Source organism: Peromyscus eremicus, chromosome 3 (genome assembly GCF_949786415.1).
Source record: "Peromyscus eremicus chromosome 3, PerEre_H2_v1, whole genome shotgun sequence".
Taxonomy (NCBI): domain Eukaryota; kingdom Metazoa; phylum Chordata; class Mammalia; order Rodentia; family Cricetidae; genus Peromyscus; species Peromyscus eremicus.
Window position 1 is genome coordinate 95462876 of NC_081418.1, and position 19670 is coordinate 95482545.

General features: G+C 46.9%; 1 protein-coding gene across 1 annotated transcript in view; it reads right to left on the minus strand.

Annotated features, from left to right (window-relative positions):
• Positions 1-263: 263 nt before the first annotated feature.
• The window catches only part of Stambp (STAM binding protein), a 28109-nt gene continuing 8702 nt past the window's right edge, over positions 264-19670 (minus strand). The window contains exons 5-13 of the mRNA XM_059258058.1: positions 16504-16579; positions 16145-16240; positions 14227-14584; positions 11056-11180; positions 9763-9900; positions 6548-6660; positions 5043-5142; positions 1027-1117; positions 264-629 (exon numbers count right to left, since the gene is read on the minus strand). Of these exons, the coding sequence (XP_059114041.1) occupies positions 1061-1117; positions 5043-5142; positions 6548-6660; positions 9763-9900; positions 11056-11180; positions 14227-14584; positions 16145-16240; positions 16504-16579 (1063 nt within the window). The 3' untranslated portion in view covers positions 264-629; positions 1027-1060. The remainder of the gene's footprint in view (positions 630-1026; positions 1118-5042; positions 5143-6547; positions 6661-9762; positions 9901-11055; positions 11181-14226; positions 14585-16144; positions 16241-16503; positions 16580-19670) is intronic.

A 19670-nucleotide genomic window follows, 5' to 3' on the forward strand; every position in this document is an offset into this window, starting at 1 on the left:
GACGAAGCCAGCCCGGTGGCTTAGCAGGGTGGGTGGCTAGGCAACCGCTCCATTTGCTGGGACTCTGAAAGGCTCAGTGCCTTGGCTGTGAGGCTTGAGGAGAAAGTGGGAGGACCCACTTGAAACAACACCGGAGCAAGAGACGACTTCCTGCCCGTGGAGGGGACAGTGGGCAGGCAAACCACACTGACCACAAGTCAATTGCCACACAGTTCGCTGCAGGGACGCACCATCCCATTTGCCCGCAATCAGACAGAAAACTCTAGAGCACAACACCAGTGAGCTGTTTTATTACAGAAGAAAATAACATCCTAACCTTTTAAATAATATACTTCTGTTTTTTAAAACAAAATCAACTTATAGGGGGCTGTGGGCTCCTCATGCACTTCCCTCCAGAGTGATACGCTCCCTTAGTAATGCCACAAAGAAGAAAAAGCTATATCCTTCAAAATGGCTTTCACGGTTTTGCATAGACGCCCTTATTTAGTCCAAAGGTAGAGATGAACAAGTTGGTAGATAAATCACAAGAGGGACGAAAGGCTAGTGGTTGGGTCTAAAGAGATGCTTTCTCTTCCATCCTAATTTTTGAGTTAGTTGCTTGGTGTGATTTGCTCATTTTTCAGATTTGTCTTAAAAAGATAAAATGGCTTATTTTCAAATAACAAATTAAAAAGATCAACAGTCTCCCATTGGTGTTGACCCTTTCATATTCTGTCTTAAAAGCTTAATTCCGTGGCGGGGGTGGGGTGGGGGTAGGGTGGGGGTGGGTGGATAGTAAACTGATCAGGGTGCGTAACTCAGGAGGAGGGTGAGACTTTTTGTAAATTACATCTGTTTATTTATTTATTTAGTGTGAGTGTGTGTATATGTGTGTGTGTGTGTGTGTGTGTGTGCGTGTGCACGCACATACCACAGTGCACAAGTGGAGGTCAGAGGACAACTTGGGGGAAGTTGATGCTCTCCTTCCATCATGTGGGTCCCAGGAATTGAACTTGGGCTGCTGGGCTTGGGGGCAAGTGCCTTTACCCAATGAGCCAACTCCCTGGGTGACGACTGAGATTTATCGAAGGTCTGTGATGGTCACAATCCTGTCCTTGACCGTGACATGACTGCAGTCCTGGAGCAGGGAGAAAGGAAGGACAATGAACTTGTGGAAAATCCTTAGAGTCATTAAAAAAACAAACATTTATTTATTTTTGATTCGAGCCTGGCTTCTATGAATGGCGTCACACTCCCTAGGATGGCCTTGCTCCTCCAGCTGCTCCGCCAGTGTTGATGTTGCAGGTATACACTACTCTGCTCTGTTCATTAGGCCTGGGGACTGGAGCCAGGCGCCTCAGGGGCTTGTGCAGAGAGCGCTCCACCAGCTCAGCTACGCCCCCAGCCCTAAACCTCTCATTTAAAATGCCCACTTCAGTGGCAACCCAGATCCAGAAAGGCAAATGCCAAGTATTATCTCTTATTTGTGGAGCCCAGCTCTGAACGTTTACATTTGAGTCTATACCCTAATGTGTCAGAAGAAGCCAGGAAAGCAGAAAGGGGCCACGGCAGCAAGATTGGTCACGAGGCTCTAGAGAGGGGAGTGAGAGGGGAGCATTAGGAGTCAAGTGCTACAGAGGGGTTTAAGAGAATAATGGAGGGTTATCTGGGGAGGGGGAGGAAGGATAACACAGGGAGAGAGGGAAAAAGAGATAAGTAACATAAGGGTACCTAAAAACATAGGTTCCCCTAATATATATATACACGTGTGTGTGTGTGTGTGTGTGTGTGTGTGTGTGTGTGTGTGTGTATACATATACATATATATATGTTTACTTTAAAAATACATACAATATGCTAAGTGCAGTGGCATACATACTTAATCCAAGCACTTGGGAGGCAGGAGGCAAGTGGATCTCTGAGTTTAAGGCTGCCTGGTCTACACAGTGAGTAGCTGGCTACTGAGACACTGTCCCTCCCAATATATATTGTTGGGCATTGTTTGGAGGATTAGAAGTCTCGCCAAACAATATGAGCTATTGTCATTGACCTTGGTTGCCCCCCGGACCTTGAAGGTAAGACTTGCTGAAGATACCACACTCTTTTGGACACAGTACTTGGAGGACTCAAGCTGAAACTGACCTGGAACTGGCTCTCAGAGTATTGAAAGGTACTATGTAAGCTGCTAAGGAAGAGGAGCAATTGGATGTCCTACCCAGCTGTAAACCTACGGCTCATGATAACGACCAGATAGGTCAACTATCCACAGTGGCGCAACAGTGGCATTTTTATCCTGGGGGTGACTAACAGTTGTCTAGTTGGCCTTAAGGCCTTCTCAGTGGGAGTGAATGCGTATTTGGTAGTGTAAATGTAGCCATGGCTGGAGAGGTCACAATCCTGAGAGAAGAACCTACTAGTGCTGTTTTCCTAAACCAATATAGTTTCTGACTGTATTCTAAACACCCTTTTACCTATGGACACATGGTGCTCTCACCCTTCACCAATAAAGCTTCCCTTTGCAACAGATGAAGACAATTAGAGAGCAGCAACTGATTAAAATACCAGAAATAAGTGACATATCTACAGTGCAACCAGGAAACCCAAGGCTTAGGGAAAAATCTCAGAAGAGGGAAGCAGAAAGAGTGTGTAAGCCAGGGGTTGGGGATTTAGCTCAGTGGTAGAGTGCTTGCCTAGCAAGCGCAAGGCCCTGGGTTCGGTCCTCAGCTCTGGAAAAAAAAAAAAAAAGACAAAACAACAAAAAAGAGTGTGCGAGCCAGAGGCCCAGGATGCCTGCTGTGAAACTGTGACCCCTAGACTTGACAGGGAAAATGCATCCATGAAATATCAACAATACGGTTGCATAGACAAGACAGAATATTTGACACTAGTTTAACCTGCCAACATGGATGGGAGAAATTTCACATGGCCCCACCCCTAGGTGAAAGCTCCAGGTCATTGTTTGCTGAGAGAGGGAGAATGGTTTCCTCAAGGGATGAGCTCCTGCAGACATTGTCCAATCCCAAGTGGTCATCGCAGAACACATGTATACATGGGCAGAGCTAAATGGACTCGGTAGGCTGTATAAACGTGTGTGTGTGTGTGTGTGTGTGTGTGTGTGTGTGTGTGTGTGTGTGTGATAGTAATTAAAGAAGAGATCATGAATTTGGGAGGGAGAAGAGGGGACACAGGAGGACCTGGAGGGGGAAGGGAGGTGTGGGAGTGATGTAGATGCAGCACTCTTGTGAAGTTCTAGAAAATAAGTGAGTAAATAAAGAAAATGCTGGCTCAAGGTCAGTGATTCCTAGACTGGGAGCCAGACCCTGATGTCAGTGGCAATTACAGTAACAGGCCGGGGAATCATCACTCCCGCCAAGCTCTACTCATGGTCTGAATCAGCATCTTCCCATAGATTTTCTAGAGTCACTTGTTAAATATTCCTTTATTCAGAAGAATTAGCAGGTTTCTGGCAGTGTTGGGGGCATTATATCATCCAGAAAATAAAGGCCACCTACCACCACCTGGTGGGGCTGGGGGGCAGGTTCTCACTCTGGCATAAAAAAGCTTGCTTATTGATCAATTGGTTGAATGATTGGAGTCAACAGGGTCTGGCTATGTAGCTCAGGCTGGCCTCAAACTGGTGATTCTCCTGTTGCAGCCTCCTGAGTGCTAGCATTACAGGTACGTTGCACCATGAGCAACTTCAGAAAGAACCTTTAGAACTAGAAACCTGGGTACTGGTGTCCCAGGCCTATTTGATGGTGCAATCTTTATTTCAACATTCTGGCATCTAAACATTACTATATCCTGAGATAGACCAATATATATACTTTTTGAGACAGAGCTTGCCTAGAACACACTGTGTAGATCAGGCTAGCTTCAAACCTACACAGATCTGCCTGTCTCTGCCTCCTGAGTCAGCACTCCTGGCCCTGTTTATTTTAAGATTTATATTTTCTTCCTCACTTTTAGCTGAAACCTATTATCTGAGTTTGGTCCACAAGACTGAAAATAAAGTTCAATAAAAACATAAAAATAATAAATCAATAATACATATATATTTTCAGAAGCTATTATTCTATGAAGCTTAAGTTTTTGTGCTTGGAAAAGTATGAAGTACACCTACACACACACATATATGTATGTGTGTATATATATGTACATATATGTGTGTATATATGTACATATGTGTATATATATAAAATATGTATGTATATATGTGTATATATATAAAATAACTGTTCTATCATACAAAATCAGCTCTCAGATCCCATGATCCTAGCCTTCTGTGGTTCTCTTTGATACATTCCCTGCTCTTTCATGCTTTATGGCATAGGGCTCTGGCTCCTTCCTCTATGTTGCTTGCTTTTCTCTGGACCCCTTCCCCAGCCCCCTCAAAAAAGAAGAGGGAAAATTCCAGGCTGGTGTGGAGTCAGTACCAGAATCTCATTGACCTGAGGCTTATCTGACACCCTGAGATCTATGATCAGCTAAGCCTGTTGTTGTGGACACAAGCTGGGAGAAGAAACCACTTCCTGGGGCGGGGGGTGAGAACTCTATTTTCTATGCAAAATGAATGCATAGAATGAAATACGCTTAGTTTACTTAGCTTACATGGCTTTTCCCTTTGTATTCAGGTCACTCACTGAAACTTAGTAACTGACAGTGACCAAAGTAACATTTAATAAGTAGATAATGCATTAGGTATTTTCTGTTATTACTTCCTTTTCTAGTGATGCTGGGGATTGAACCCCATGAGGCATGCTGAACACACATTCTGTCTGGGCTATACCCGTGTCCCACTTATTTCATCCTCTCAACGACGCTGTAAAGTAAGTATTATTATCCCACATATCAGATGAAAGACCCAGGAAGGGTCAGAGTCTCACAGACAGAAATTAATGGGGTGACAGAGCTGAGATCCAAACCTATCTTCACCGCCCACTGCTTCCTGTGTCCATGCTGACTATGGAACTCTGGAAAGGTGAGGAGTGACAGGGCTGAACTCAGGTGGGTTAGAAAGGAGCATGCACTTCAAGGCTTCTGACTTTTACATAGATACATACGCAGAACAGAGGGGGGTCTCTGCCGTGAGGGTGAAAGCCTTTCTGCCGGCAGGTTGAAATCTCTTGAAGGCCATAATCAGTTAACTTAAAGAATCCAGTTCTGAAATAAGAAAGGGAAGGCTCAGAGTCAAGAGTCAAGGTACCCCTCAGAGGCCTCCCTCAGTCCTGACCCTGTCTGCCTGTCTCCTTCCGTCTCTTACACTCACACATTCCAGGCAAGCACACTGACTCAGCAGCGCAGAGGATTTGAGACAGCTTTCACAGTATACTGGCTTATAGCTCTCTTCTCTGGGGAATGGGCCATAGTTAAAGAATAAATTATCTGGTGATTATAAATAGGAGTCAGGAATTTTTTTTTAGACTTATTTACTCTATTTTACGAGTGCTTTGCCTACAGGCCTGGTACACAGTGAGGTCAGAAGAGGGTGTTAGAAGCCTCGGAGTTACAGATGATTGTGAACCACAGAGTGGGTGCTGGGAATTGAACCCATGTCCTCTGCACAAGTGACAAGTGCTCTAACAAGCCATTTTCCCAGTCTCCAAAGAGGAATTCTCTAGTTGAAAATTAAAACTAAAAGTGAGAAATTCCTTTGAGCAAATCAACAACAGATTTAAGGAGGAATAAAAAAGGACCAATGAACAATTACTTAGGTGAATTAAGAGTCCTCTGTCTGAGGAATAGAGGGGAGATGTTAAGAACAGAGTCACAAAGCCCTGTGGGATAACACCAAGTACGCAAAAGTGAAACCTAAAAACAATGACAAATAAGAAGGCTAGTTCACGACTGTCTCCATTATTAGCTCTGCTGGAGAATTCAGAGTAAAGATGACATTTGGAATGAAAAGAATTAACCCTAGGAGATAGTGTCCAATGTGGGAATTCTTTAACCTTTAACCCCAGGCTCTTGAGATCTTATCACTGTAAGTCAAATAGTTCAAATTTCTTGAAGGTTTTTCTTAGAAAACCGACATTATTAATATATCTTTTAAAGAGTAGGTTGTGTTTGTCAGAATATGGACCTTAAAGGAAGCCTTCTAGAGCAGTCAATTAAGACAGTTTATGAATTTTATTTTTAAAAGGTCCAGGGCCTGGAGGATGGCTCAGCCAGTAAAAATAATTGACATACAAACACGAGAACCCGAGACTGCACCCCCAGCATCTACAAAAGAGCCTGGTGTGATGGTATACATCTAAAATCCCCAAGCTAGGGGGACAGAGACTGGCACTCTCCGGCCTAACCAGTGATCTCCAGGTTCAGCCAGAGACCTTGTGTCAAAAACAGTAAGGTAGAAAAGCAACAGAGAAAGATATCCTATGCTAACCTCTAGCCTCCACACACATGTGAACACTTGTGCACAGGCACCCTCCTATACTCGTGTACACATGTAAGCACACACACACACACACACACACACACACACACACACACACACACACACGGTTGGTTTCAATAATAGAGAACTTTTGTTCCTTGGAAGACCCAGAACCACATCCTTGGTACTCACTCTTGGAACTTGGGGGAGCAGACAATTGCTATGGATTCTGGTAACATCATTTGATAGGAGCAGTGAGTGTGCAGATCCACACTGGACAGAAAGGCCGTTTGGGTTGGGTGAGTCTGAAAAGATGAAACAGGTCAGACAATTTCCAGTGGCCCAGCTGCCATGCCTGGCCCTCTAAGGACAGCAGTTCCAAGGAGCTCCCACGGCCCCAACCCCTTCCTCAAGTACAGAGCTATTTGCAGCCATAAGGAACACACTTGACCCTCACAGTGAGTTCCTTCCCAGCACTGTAAACACATGGAGTCTAACACCAGTGTGTGGAAAGATCTTCAGCTCTCTGACCTCAATCCTGACTCTGAGGGCTGTGTGCTCTCTCCCTGTGCAAATACGAGTCCCTTGTGCTCTTCTGATGGACTGTCCTGCTGGCACGTTGTCTTGCCCAGCCTGCCTATTCACCCCTCCTCCACTGCTCACCAGATGTAAACACACACACACACACACACACACACACACACACACACACACACACCAGACAGCTGCATACCAGAGTGTGGATAAATCTTGAAGGGTTAAGCAGAGGAAGCCGGACGTAAAAATTACATATCTTACCAATTGCAGTTCGAGGTTAGAACCAAGCAGAGCAGAAGGATAGACAGCAAGTAGGGGGTCAGACTTAGGGGGTGAACTCTAAAGAAAGTTAGGACAGGGTGATGGAAGCAGAGGGGGAGCACTCTTGGAGACAGGAAGTGGGAGGGATGGAGCGGGCTGCTGGCAGGGTCTGGTTTCCTTATTTAGGTAGTGTGTGCACGAAGATACTGGCATAATGATCCATTGAACTGCAGGGTTAGGCTGGGTACAGACACAGCAAGGCTACATTTTAACATACAATGCTTTAGGATCATCAAAGCCAAATCAAAACAAAACATGATCAAGCCAATCCACACCCAACAAACAGGAAATCAGTCTGTCAGCGCAGCTCTGCCAAGAGCTACCTCATCTCTCTCCCTTCCCTCTACCATCCCTACCATCTTCATGCTAATGACTTCCTGATTCATTGTCTGGAGACAGGGGCTTGCTAAGTAGCCCAGGCTGGCCACAATTCCTAACCCTCCTTGCTGAGTGCTAGGGTTACAGGCTGTGCCACCACACCCGGCTTCCCACGACTTGAAAAATCTTACAGTCTTTGCTCCACCGTTGCAACAGTGGGTTTCACTGGATTAATTAAGATTAATTAATTAATTAATTAATTAAGGTTAATATCTTCAGTGAGCTCCCAACCCTAGCAGGTGATCCGAGTCTTTTTCATGCTAGTGCCCAAGGCAGGTGAGCATCCTGGATCCCCCTTTAATGGCCCTGCTCTGTGGCTTCTGTGACTTACACTTTCCCTGGCTTCCCACATCTTCGCTTCCTTTTCTCACTCACTGTATTTTCTGCTCCCTTAGTAGCCTGCCTCCAGGCTGCCAGCAAGTAACTTCTTCCTGTCAACCCTCCCCACTTTCAGGGATGCCTGGGCCAGTTGAATTCAAAAGCCTCACAGACTGCTCTCCTGCTTTGACCTTGCCTCTTTTTTCTGAGGAAAACGCACAAATTCCAGCCCACAGGACCACTCACTGATGTAGGAGCACAGTGTACCCATCCAATGCTGACCCCTCCCCCATGAAACTCTCCTTTGGCCCCTCGTTACAAGTCATCATAAGTCACCTCAATTGTGAGGACCCCCCTGCTCTGAAACCCATACTGCCCTGTGTTCACCTGCTGAGGAATATAATGCATTCTGCCTCATGTGAACAGGTGCTGGTTTTCTGCGTGACCCTCTATTGTGTCCCCAGGCAGCACGACAGGGCAAGTTTTCTATCTGCCATCTCATGTCCTTGCATTCGGCAAACCAGTTATTTATACAATTGAACTGAAAAGGATGAAAGGGTGGGAGACTGCCCCACACGTCAGCACTTCCCTAGTTCTGAGTACAAGTGTGTATGACTCCCCAAATCTAGAAATAAACCACCTGATTGTGGCTTACACCTGCCATATGCCAAGGAAATCAGCTTGCTCAGTTGAGTCAGAGGCCTTAAAAATGAGAGAAACCCCAGCACTTGGAAGGCAGAGGCAGGCAGATCTTTGCAAGTTCGAGGCCAGCCTGGTCTACATAGTGAGTTCCAGGACAGCCAAGGATACACAGAAAAACCCTGTCTTAAAAACAAAAACAAAACAAACAAACAAAAACAACCCCAAAACAAAACAACAAAAACAAAACAAAAAAATGTGAGAAACACTCAGAAGCACTCTTTAGGGTGTTTCCTTGGACATCATCAAAAGTGTGCATGAGTGTGCAAACACTTGAAAACTGTGCATGCAAAAGCAAGTGCTGCTTCATAATGACAGAGTGCAACCATCAGAATGACCTCCCTTGGCTATTTAAAATAGTTTCAGTTATACAGCTTTCAGGTACACGGTCTCTATGCCGTGTCCACAAACATCCCAGGTCAGCTTCCCTTCACCATTGATACCAGAACATCAAAGAATTAGTTTTAGTAAAAGATACAGTTGAGAAAAACTGCAAAAGCTCTCGGCAAAGCTCTGAGTCAATACTGGAGCACCGGTAGTCATGTGTGCAGAGAAACAGCCTGGTAGTCATGTGTGCAGAGAAACAGTCTGGTAGTCATGTGTGCAGAGAAACAGTCTGGTAGTCATGTGTGCAGAGAAACAGTCTGGTAGTCATGTGTGCAGAGAAACAGCCTGGTAGTCATGTGTGCAGAGAAACAGTCTGGTAGTCATGTGTGCAGAGAAACAGTCTGGTAGTCATGTGTGCAGAGAAACAGCCTGGTAGTCATGTGTGCAGAGAAACAGCCTGGTAGTCATGTGTGCAGAGAAACAGCCTGGTAGTCATGTGTGCAGAGAAACAGCCTGGTAGTCATGTGTGCAGAGAAACAGTCTGGTAGTCATGTGTGCAGAGAAACAGTCTGGTAGTCATGTGTGCAGAGAAACAGCCTGGTAGTCATGTGTGCAGAGAAACAGCCTGGTAGTCATGTGTGCAGAGAAACAGTCTGGTAGTCATGTGTGCAGAGAAACAGTCTGGTAGTCATGTGTGCAGAGAAACAGTCTGGTAGTCATGTGTGCAGAGAAACAAAGGATTTGGATAGGCTTTACTCGGCTCAGGGAGTGAAGCAGGCAGTGTGCTTCTAACAGATAAGAGAAACCCTGGGGAAGTCAGATCTTACATGGATCCAGCCAAGAGTGAGGAGTCCAAGATCATCCTGCATAAAGAAAATTTCTTCTTCATTCTCTGTGTGACAATAATCAGGCCCACCATTTTGTCTGGGGATGAGAACATGTGTAATTGTGAATTCATTTCTCATCTGCAAAGGAGAAAACAACAGGTCATAATTCCCTGGGGCTCTCAACCCCACCCCCTCTTGAAATAGAAGCCTCTCCACCCTGAGCATGACACTCACTCCTCCTCCCTGAATCCCCCACCCCAGCACTTCACAACAGTGGGTGTTCTTGTACTTTTTCTAGGTACTCAATAAAGCCACAGGTGCTGAGACAAACCCTGAATCTCCCTCTGAGCCCAGGCTGGGCCAGCCTAGGGGCTTTCTTGTAGCAGTCAACAGGTCTGCTCAGTGTTCTTGAGGTGTTCTGGAAAGAGCCCCACCTCTCTGCTGCCTAGAGCAGCTTCCCTGCTCTGGCCTCCTCATTATGGTCTAGGTGAGGTTCGCTTCAAAGTTACTCATTACTCCTTGACTTGTTTGGAAGTGAGGAATGGGTTCAAGCGCTCCCTCAGTGGCCCTGCCTTCCTCACAGTCCCTACATCTCCTAGTGAACACACTGCTCAGCACTCTCTCTATCCCAGGGTTCCTTCCTTCTCTGCAAAGGACTGCACACTTCATGGACACATACAAAGACCTTAGATAATTTATGTCCCAAGGCCACCACTCAGGAGGAGCTCAAAAGAGAAGAAGAGAAACTAAGTAAGCCTTCCTGCTCAGTTTAGAATTAAGCCTTCTTTCCTCCCTTCTTTCTTTTCTTTCTTGAGACAAAGTCTTATTCCATAGTCAATACTGGCCAGAACTCACTGTGTAGTTTAAGCTGACCTCAAACTTGTGGAGAGGCTTCTGTCTCAGGTTCCCAAGGGGTAAGATTACAGGCGTGAGGCCCCAGGCACCACTCCTGACTAGTATTACAGTGTGTGTGTGCACGCGTGTGTGTGTGTGTGTGTGTGTGTGTGTGTGTGTGTGTGTGTGTGTAGGCCAGAGGGAAAATCTTGTGTGTTGCTCTTCACGTCCAATTAATTTGTTTTGAAGATGTGGCCTCTTATTGGCCTGGGGATTGTAAAGCAGGCTGTCTGTCTGACCCATAAACTTCAGGGACCTGCCTCTCCACCTCCCCAGAAGCCGTGCCATGCAGTCTTTGTGGAGGGCTTGGTGCCGAGTCAGACCCTGGATATCCTGTCTGAGAGTTACAGGAGGCCACAGAGGAGACAGTTCCAGCTCAGGCAAGTACCACTTACTTACCAATTTTCCACAGAGGACTCCACAAGTTTCAATGCCTTTGGCAGTATTGGCACTGGCAAGCTGGAGAAATTCCGAGCACAAATTGCGGGGCACCACAATGTGGCGCAGGCCTTCGATGGTGGGAACTGAAATGGACAAGAGGGAGAAGTCTGAGGCCATAGGGACAGGAGGCCCTGAGCAGAAATCAGAGCTGGCAGCATGGAGCAGAAATGCTACGTCACTGGGTTTCCCTGCATGGGCCCCTCTCCCCTCAGTGGCACCACAGAGGGACATAAAGTCTCTTCTCCACCATCTGGTCACAGCTGACTAGGAGCTGTGACCACATACGTACTTTAGTATCAACCAGTCTGGATGGAGCACTATTTCTAAATATGACCATGAGGAATTTCTAAGGAAACTGGTATTTCTTTTGGTGCCTGGGCTCTGTGGGCAAGGTCCACTCTCAACATGGGTAGACAGCATGCAGCCAGCCGGGAGCTGCAGGGAACAGAGAAAAGATTTCCTGTGCATCCCTCCTAGGACATGCACGCTCTTCTTCTGTCCCCAGACTCCAGGTCTGCTAGGCTCTGGACCCTGGGTTGTGGACGTGTGCTGAGTCCTCAGATCTCTGGCCTCATACTGAGGCTCACACAAGTGGCTTCCTTGATCTGTGCCTTTCACACACGGACTGAGCCAAACTACCAGTATTCCAGAGCTTCCACCTGCAAAGTCTGTTGTGGGAATGCTCAGCCATGCAGGCCAATTCCCCGAAGAGCTGTGCGACCATGGGAGACTCCACTTGTACTTTAAAGGACATTACAGACTGCCTGGTGGCACACAAAGAGACTTGTCTCAAGGACAGAGTTCCACAGAGATTCCCCCTATAGGGCAGTGTGATAGGAACGGGGCAGTGTCTTGGGATCCTGGAGCTGTGGGCAACTAGTGTGCACCTTAGCCTGGGAACGCTGCATCCTGGGACCCCAACTGTGAGTACAGCTGGTGACTGAGCCCAGCAGAGCCATAATGACATGGTTCTGGACTGAGCTGGGACCAATCCCCCCTCTCCTGCTCTTTCCTCCTTCCGAATGGTGCCATCTCACTCCCGCCTCCCCGCTGTATTTTGGAAATGTGGATTCGAGGCTGCACAAGCTCACAGCTGGAGAAGGCTGACTGCCTCATCTAGATCTGATTTAGATGGAACTCTGGATTCTTCTTTTATGACCCCGATCCTTCAAGAAGAGGAGGTTTTGATCTTTCAAGGTAAGGATCACCTTCTACTTTTTAAAGTCTTTTGAAAAGAAAGGTATGACAGCCAAAGGCACATAGTCATCTCAGCACTCGGAATATTGAGGCAGGGGAATCACAGGTCTGGTGCTAGTCAGTCTGTACAGTCAGGCTCAGAAAGCAAAACAACAAAAAGAGACTGAGGAGCTGATGGCTCCATGTACAGAGACTGCTGGATAAAAACATGAGGACCTGAGTTCAAATCCCCAGAAGCCACATAAAACACAGGAACAGTAGGGCACATCTACAGGCCCGGGGATCCTACGGGAAGATGAATGGCAGGAACAGAAGGGTCATCAGAAGCTCATGGCGGACAACAGAGAGGCCCTGTTTCAAACAAGGTGGAAGCTGAGGACTGACCCTCAAGGTTGTCATCGGACCACCTGGTGCCCTCTGGAACACCTGCTAGAACAAAGTTTAGCCGGGCGGTGGTGGCGCACACCTTTAATCCCAGCACTCCGGAGGCAGAGGCAGGAGGATCTCTGTGAGTTCGAGGCCAGCCTGGTCTACAGAGGGAGTTCCAGGACAGGCGCCAAAACTACACAGAGAAACCCTGTCTCAAAACAAAACAAAAAAGAAAGTTTAAAGATGAAGCTCCCTGAGAAGGCATTTCCAAAGCAGCTTGTAAAACCTATCCAGGATGCCAAGAGTGGATCCACTCATGAACTCCACAGAGAAGCTGTGTGAGACCCAGCAAGCTGGGGGAGGAAGGAACTTCCTCTGTCACGTTTTCATATTAAGAACAAAGTGAAACAGACGTGCCACATCCGCACATTGAACTGCAAGACCTGAACTGCCAGACGAGACAGCGCAGAGCTGCAGCCAGAGCTACAGCAGTTGGACAGCTGCTTCTGTGGATGACGGGTTAAGGCTGGGCACAGTCTTCCTTTCAGTCCAGCGATCCCTCAGTCCGTTCTCAGAAGGCATGTCTCACCCACAGGAGACACAAGAGGAGAAAGACTCAAGGCCTCGCCTGCAGGAAGTTAGAATCTACTTATTGACAAATGATGGCACTACCAGAAATGATTTCAAAAATATTGAGGATGAGAAGATCTCTGGGGGTTTTATGGGCGTTGAATCAATCTGACTGAACAGAGAGGACTGTCAAGAAAAGCAGGGAAGGCGGCCGCTAAGGCTGGATGGAAGCTAACAGACCTGTGGGGAAGGCATTAGAGAGTGTGCCCCAGAGCACAGGCCATGCAGGAAGGAGCCACAGAGGGACAGAAGGCTTTAGAGGGAGCCAGGGAGAAGGTCTGAAGGGCAAGCCTCAGAGCACAGCCCTCCTTCCTTTCTTAGATGTTTGAGGATGGGTCACAAGGTTTTCTGAAGGCACCAAGCAGCCCCCTGCAATGCCCAGCACTCTTGTTGAGCAGCTCCTTACAGATGAGGAGATCCAGGGCACAGTGGGTGATTCAGGGGCCTTAAAAAAAAAGCCAGTCACTCCGGGCGGTGGTAGCGCTCGCCTTTAATCCCAGCACTTGGGAGGCAGAGCCAGGTGGATCTCTGTGAGTTCGAGGCCAGCCTGGTCTGTAGAGTGAGATCCAGGGCAGGCTCCAAAGCTACACAGAGAAACCCTGTTTTGAAAAACAAAACAAAATAAAAAGCCACTCAAGAGTTACATGTGGTACTAAACATTTTAAAACTGCTTCCAGGAAGTGCCACCTGTGACCTCTAGTTCACTGAACACTTCACATTTCTGCAGAGCCCTTAAAAGTTGAGGGCCTGTCTTCCAGGAAGTTTTTAGAAAACTGCCTCTGATTAGCCTAAGTAAAAGGCCATTTTACAAGACAGACAGGATGGCAGGACAGAAAAAGACAGCGCTCATCACCCGAGGTTCTATTGACAGAGCCAAGACAGTGGGACACGGAAGCAAGAGAGACAGGAGACGGCATCAGCAGGGGGACTCACCGTTTTCTATGAGGCTTAGTGCCCCAGGCTTCAGGGACCTGTCCACCACGGGCGGCTTAGCTGGCCTCACGGTTCTGTTACAGTCTGAAGTCTGCGTGGGTGAGGTGGGGACCACATCTACACAAGGCTTTTCCAGATCAGGTAGCAGAGGCCCACACGGGCCAGGGTCCACCTTCCTGAACTCTTGGACAATTTTTAGCCGCTCTTTTTCCAGCTCCTGCTTCTGGATCATCTCCTCAAAGGCATGGAATTGCTCCTGCTCCAGCTGCTTCTGTTTCTGCTGGGCAACTCTCTGTCTTTCTTTTTCTAACTCTTGCTGGATGGCGATAGTCCGGGCAAGTTCCTCCTCTTCCTTTTTCTACAGGAGGAGAAAAAAAGGGACTTAGCTAACACTTCACCTCTCTGAAGGAAAGCCTTCCCGGCACAGAGATGTCCAAAATACAGTTTTGCTCTGGTCTGATTTCCCAGTTCAGAATCTGTGCTTTGCTAGATACCTCTAAAGCCATGGAGGAGTCACCACCCTGTTCTACCAAGCCACCATATACCTATTTTCAGGGATAGCTAGAGTTCCTGTCTTCAAGGTACCTTGGTGTGACAGCTAGTGTTCATTGCCAACTTGACAGACTCTAGAATCATCTTGAGAACAAGGCTCTGGACATGTCTGTAGGGGATGATCTTGACCCATCTTAATTGCAGATGGGACCATTCCCTGTGCAGGGGATCCTGGAGTGTATAACAAAGGGAGCCAAGCACCCATGTGCAAGCATTCATGCTGTGGGATGTTCTGTATGGCACATGTGTTGCTAATTAGTCAAGAAATAAAACACTGATTGGCCATTGGCTAGGCAGGAATTGTAGGCGGGACAAGGAGGAGAATAAAGCTGGGAAGTGGAAGGCTGAGTCAGAGAGACACTGCCAGCTGCCACGATGAGAAACAGCTTGTGAAGATGCCGGTAAGCCACGAGCCATGTGGCAAGGTATAGATTAATGGAAATGGATTAATTTAAGCTATAAGAACAGTTAGCAAGAAGCCTGCCACGGCCATACAGTTTGAAAGCAACATAAATCTCTGTGTTTACTTGGTCGGGTCTGAGAGGCTGTGGGACTGGCAGGTGAAAGAGATATATCCTGACTGTGGGCCAGGCAGGAAAACTCTAGCTACACATTCATGCTGTTTGTTTTATTTTTAATTTTTAAAATTACACTTACTTATATGTTTACTAGAGTGGGGACATGGGCCAAGGCTTATATGTGGAGGTCAGAGGACAACCTGTGGGAGTCTCTAAACTTTTCTAGTGATTACTGAAATACAGTGACATTTAAACTAATATCAATGAACAACCCCCTTTAGTGCATTAGAAATGTATGGCTCAGAGCTGTTACTCCCTCCGCTGATTGCCAGCACCAGTGTGCGGAACAGCTCAGCAGACGGCTACACATTGGCACGCAGGTACCCCTCCCGTGTGTATTCTTGCTCTACAAGGGAGCACTGTAGGGCCCTGTGTGTTTCTCCCCAAGCTGAAACTATTCTAAACAAGACCCGCTGCACACCACTGGGAAGGTGAATGGCTACAAAAAGCTTCAGGGACAAGCACAGGATCTCAGCTTCTCACACCCGACATCTGAAACGCCTTATGCTTCGTCGAGAATGTTCACTGTGGTCAGGTCTCTTGCTGTAGATATGACAGAAAGGTCACAGGTGTCTGTCCTCTTAGACACATAGACTGAATCTGTGAGAATCCTCCATATCACCACTCATTAGTGACTCTTCTGAGTCACTGGCCTTTGTGCCCCCTCACCCTACACAGACCAGCCCATTAAAAATCAGACTCCATTTGCCGTGGCACAGCACAGCCCTGGGGCTGGCTGAGAAGCAAGCGCACTGTCCTCTTAGCTGTTCAAGGCTGCTCACACTGACCTTTTGTTCTTTATACTGCTCATATTCTTTGGTGTATCTTTTCAAGAGTTCAGTCTTAAGTTCTTCTGCTTTAGGGAAAGCAACGTTCTTTAATTTCTGAAATACAAAACCGAACCTGAGAATCAGAACATTCTAATGTCAGTCAAGGAAGCGAGAAAGAGGACTAGAGTGACATGACAGCATTGTCCCTCCTACATGTGGTTCAAACCCCTCACCCCGCCATCCCGCTACCCCTCCCTGCACTGGAGAGGCAGCCCAGTTCTTCTCTCTGGCTCTGATGAATGCACTGAGGCTGCATGTCAGCTGCTTTGCGCTGCTCTGGAGCTTAGAGACAGACACCAGTGAAAACTGGGACCCACCTTGACCGCGTCTTTCTTCTCAGGAATGATGGCTGATTTGTAGTCTCGGTGTTTTGGAAGTTTTTCAATGAACAGCCTACGGAAACAGACTGGAATGATTAGGGTACACAGAAAATGCCACATGAGACCCTGAGACAATGCAGCCATGCAACAAGAGTTTCTAGGGGTTCTGGGGAGACCAGGCACAGCATATAGGCCTTGCCCTCTACCAGCTTTGTTCCTCCATAGAAGTTTTGATCTCTTCTCCCCAAACAGGGAGTAACAGCAAGCACAAGATCCCTACATCAAAAAAGGAGAGCCTCAGGGTGAGCGAGCCGGCTCAGTGGGTAAAGGCACTTGCAGCCAAGGCTGGCGACCAGAGTTTAACCCTTATTATTCACATGGTGGAGGAAGAGAACTGAGCAAGCCAAGTAGTTTACTAACCTCCATGAATGCCACATTGCAGGTACTCTCACCCCAACAAAAAATATAGAAAGGTAAATTTAAAAAAAAAATGGCAAAGAAGGATGTAGCATCCATTGATGCCTATAATTCCAGCCCTAAGGAGGCACTGTGAGTTTTAAACTAGACTGAACTACTTAGTGAGAATGTCTTAAAACAGAAAAAAAGGCACTCCCCCATCAACTCCAAACCAAATGTAAATAAAAGCCTGTGATATGCCCCAATTGTAACTCCAAAGAAAAGGTCTTTTCCTTGAGATATGACAGAAAGGGGCCTCTGTCATAAAACACGCCTCATTCTGTGCTGGCTAATCTTGGTTGTCTACTTGACACACGGGGGAGGAGGGACCCTCAACTGAGGAACTGCCTCCATTGGATTGGCCTGTGGGCCTGTCTGTGGGACACTGTGTTGACTGCTAATTGACGAAGGAGGGCCCAGTCCACTGTGAGTGGTGGTAACCCAAGGCAGGTGGGCCTGGGCAGTACGAAAAAGGTAGACAAATGTGAGCAGGAGCAAGTCGATAAGCAGCATCCTCTGCTGCGTTCCTCTTCAGATTCCTGCCTTGAGTTCCCATCAGCTGTGTGAATCCTTTGCTTTCCAAGCTGCTTTCGGTCAGAGTGGTTTATCCCAGCAGCAAAGATGCTAAGCAGAACAGAGGCCATCGGCAGCCGGGGGTAGGAGGCAAAGAGAAAACCATGGCCATCATTGCTCTTGTGAAGTTTTTCCTGGGACTCCTAATCCTTCAGAGAAGAGTATTTTGCAGCAAATCAAGTGTGGGAATGCTTCCGGGCATGTGTAGCCTGCGGTCCGCAGGCAGATGCAACTGAGGTTAACCATGAAGGCAGCCAACACAGAATCATAGACTTACTTAAAGGTAACGTGCACAGACCAACAAGACACAAGGTGGCTCCGTGGGTAAAGTCACATGCTGTGCAAGCCGTTCAGGCCAAGGGAAGTGACTCTTGAAAGTTGTCCTCTGACCTCTGTGCGTGCACATGGCCAGCGATCCATTTACCTCTCCATACTACTACTACTACTACTAAATAATAACAATAAATATAAATTAAAAAACAAAAAATTAAAGGACTGCACTCATGGCCACTATCTGCCGGGTGTGGATATGATTATAGTCAGTAGCAGACACAGGAATAAAAGATGGAGGTGAGAATTATCACGGAGGAGATCTAACACCAGGGCTGGAAACTTCCGAGGTGCCAACACAACACAGCAGTGGCCAGATGGATGCTTCTGTCTGGGGTTATATCTGGTTGCAGACTAGAGAAAAGGAAATCCGTCAAAACAAAGACATATCAGCCAACACACAAAAACCACCTCACAGAGCAACAGAGGAGAGGCAAAAGTGGGAAGGACAGGCAGTGGACGCACAGGAGAAGAGTTTTCAGCCTCACCTCAGATGAAGGAAATGCTAAGGAAAGGTGACGTAGCAGTTTTGCCATCAGATTGGCAAAGGCTTCAAGGTAGATTGTGTCTGGCATAGGCACAGGTGTAGGAAATGTGTGCTCTTGTGTGTTAGCAAGATGGTAAGTAGAGATCTAACCTTTCTTTCTTATTGGAAGGAAAACGTGGGAGATGATTATTCAAACTTAAGATGTACATAGCCAAGAAACTCACAGTTTGGCCTCAAGGAACTTACGGAGGAGATCAATATACAACATCTATGCATACACCAAGATATGTACACCAGAAGATTCAATATGGAATTATAAAAGCAGGGGAAACAACAATGTCCATTGAGGCTGGATAATTGAATAAATCATTACATATCCAACTGTGAAACAATGTTTGTCAATCACTCATTCATTCAGAAACTACTTACTAGGCATTTCTATAAGGTGCTGAGCTGGGTTCTGACGGCTGAGGATATACCATAAATCACTCAAGCTTTGCCCTCATTATGGAGCACCCATTACAATGGAGAAAAGACATTAAAACAGGAAGTATGTCAAAGAATCAGTGCCATTAGGGCTGGAGAGATGGCTCAGTGGTTAAGAGCACTGGCAGATCTTCCAGAGGACCTGAGATTGATTCCCAGCACCCACATGGCAGCTCACAGCTGTCTAATTCCAGTCTCTTCTGGCCTCCTCTGGCACCAGGCATACATGTGGTTCACAGACATACAAGCAGACAAAACACTCCCCAGTATATAATGGAAATACGTAAAAAGGCATCAGTGCCAGGCAGGTCATTATCAATGGGAAAGGAGGATGGGCAGTGGCTGGAGAACGGGTTTGAGGTGGAGTAGCTCAGGGAAGCACACAAGATGGCATCTGAGTAGGGATTGGAAGAGAACTGGCCATGAAGAGATCCAGGACATTGTTCAGGTAGAAGAGAAGGCTCCATGTGGCCCCAAGTGGAAAAACAGTATCACTAAGAGAACGAGCTCAGAACAGAATACAGACTGCGGCCGCTTTCGTGCCTCAAGGATAAGTCCATAAGTGTTATAGGTGCTGGATGGGATGCTATTATTATTATTATTATTATTATTATTATTATGTATGTGTGTGTGTGTGTGTGTGTGTGTGTGTGTGTGTGTGTTCATATGTGGAAGTCAGAGGACAGATTGTGGAGTCAGTTCTCTCCTCTACCTTTACGTGGGCTCCAGGGATTTAAACCAACTTCCATGGCAAGTGCTTTACCCACTGAGACATGTCACCAACCTGCCATCTAATTTTTTTGTTTTAACTTGAATTCCTCCCTTCTAATAT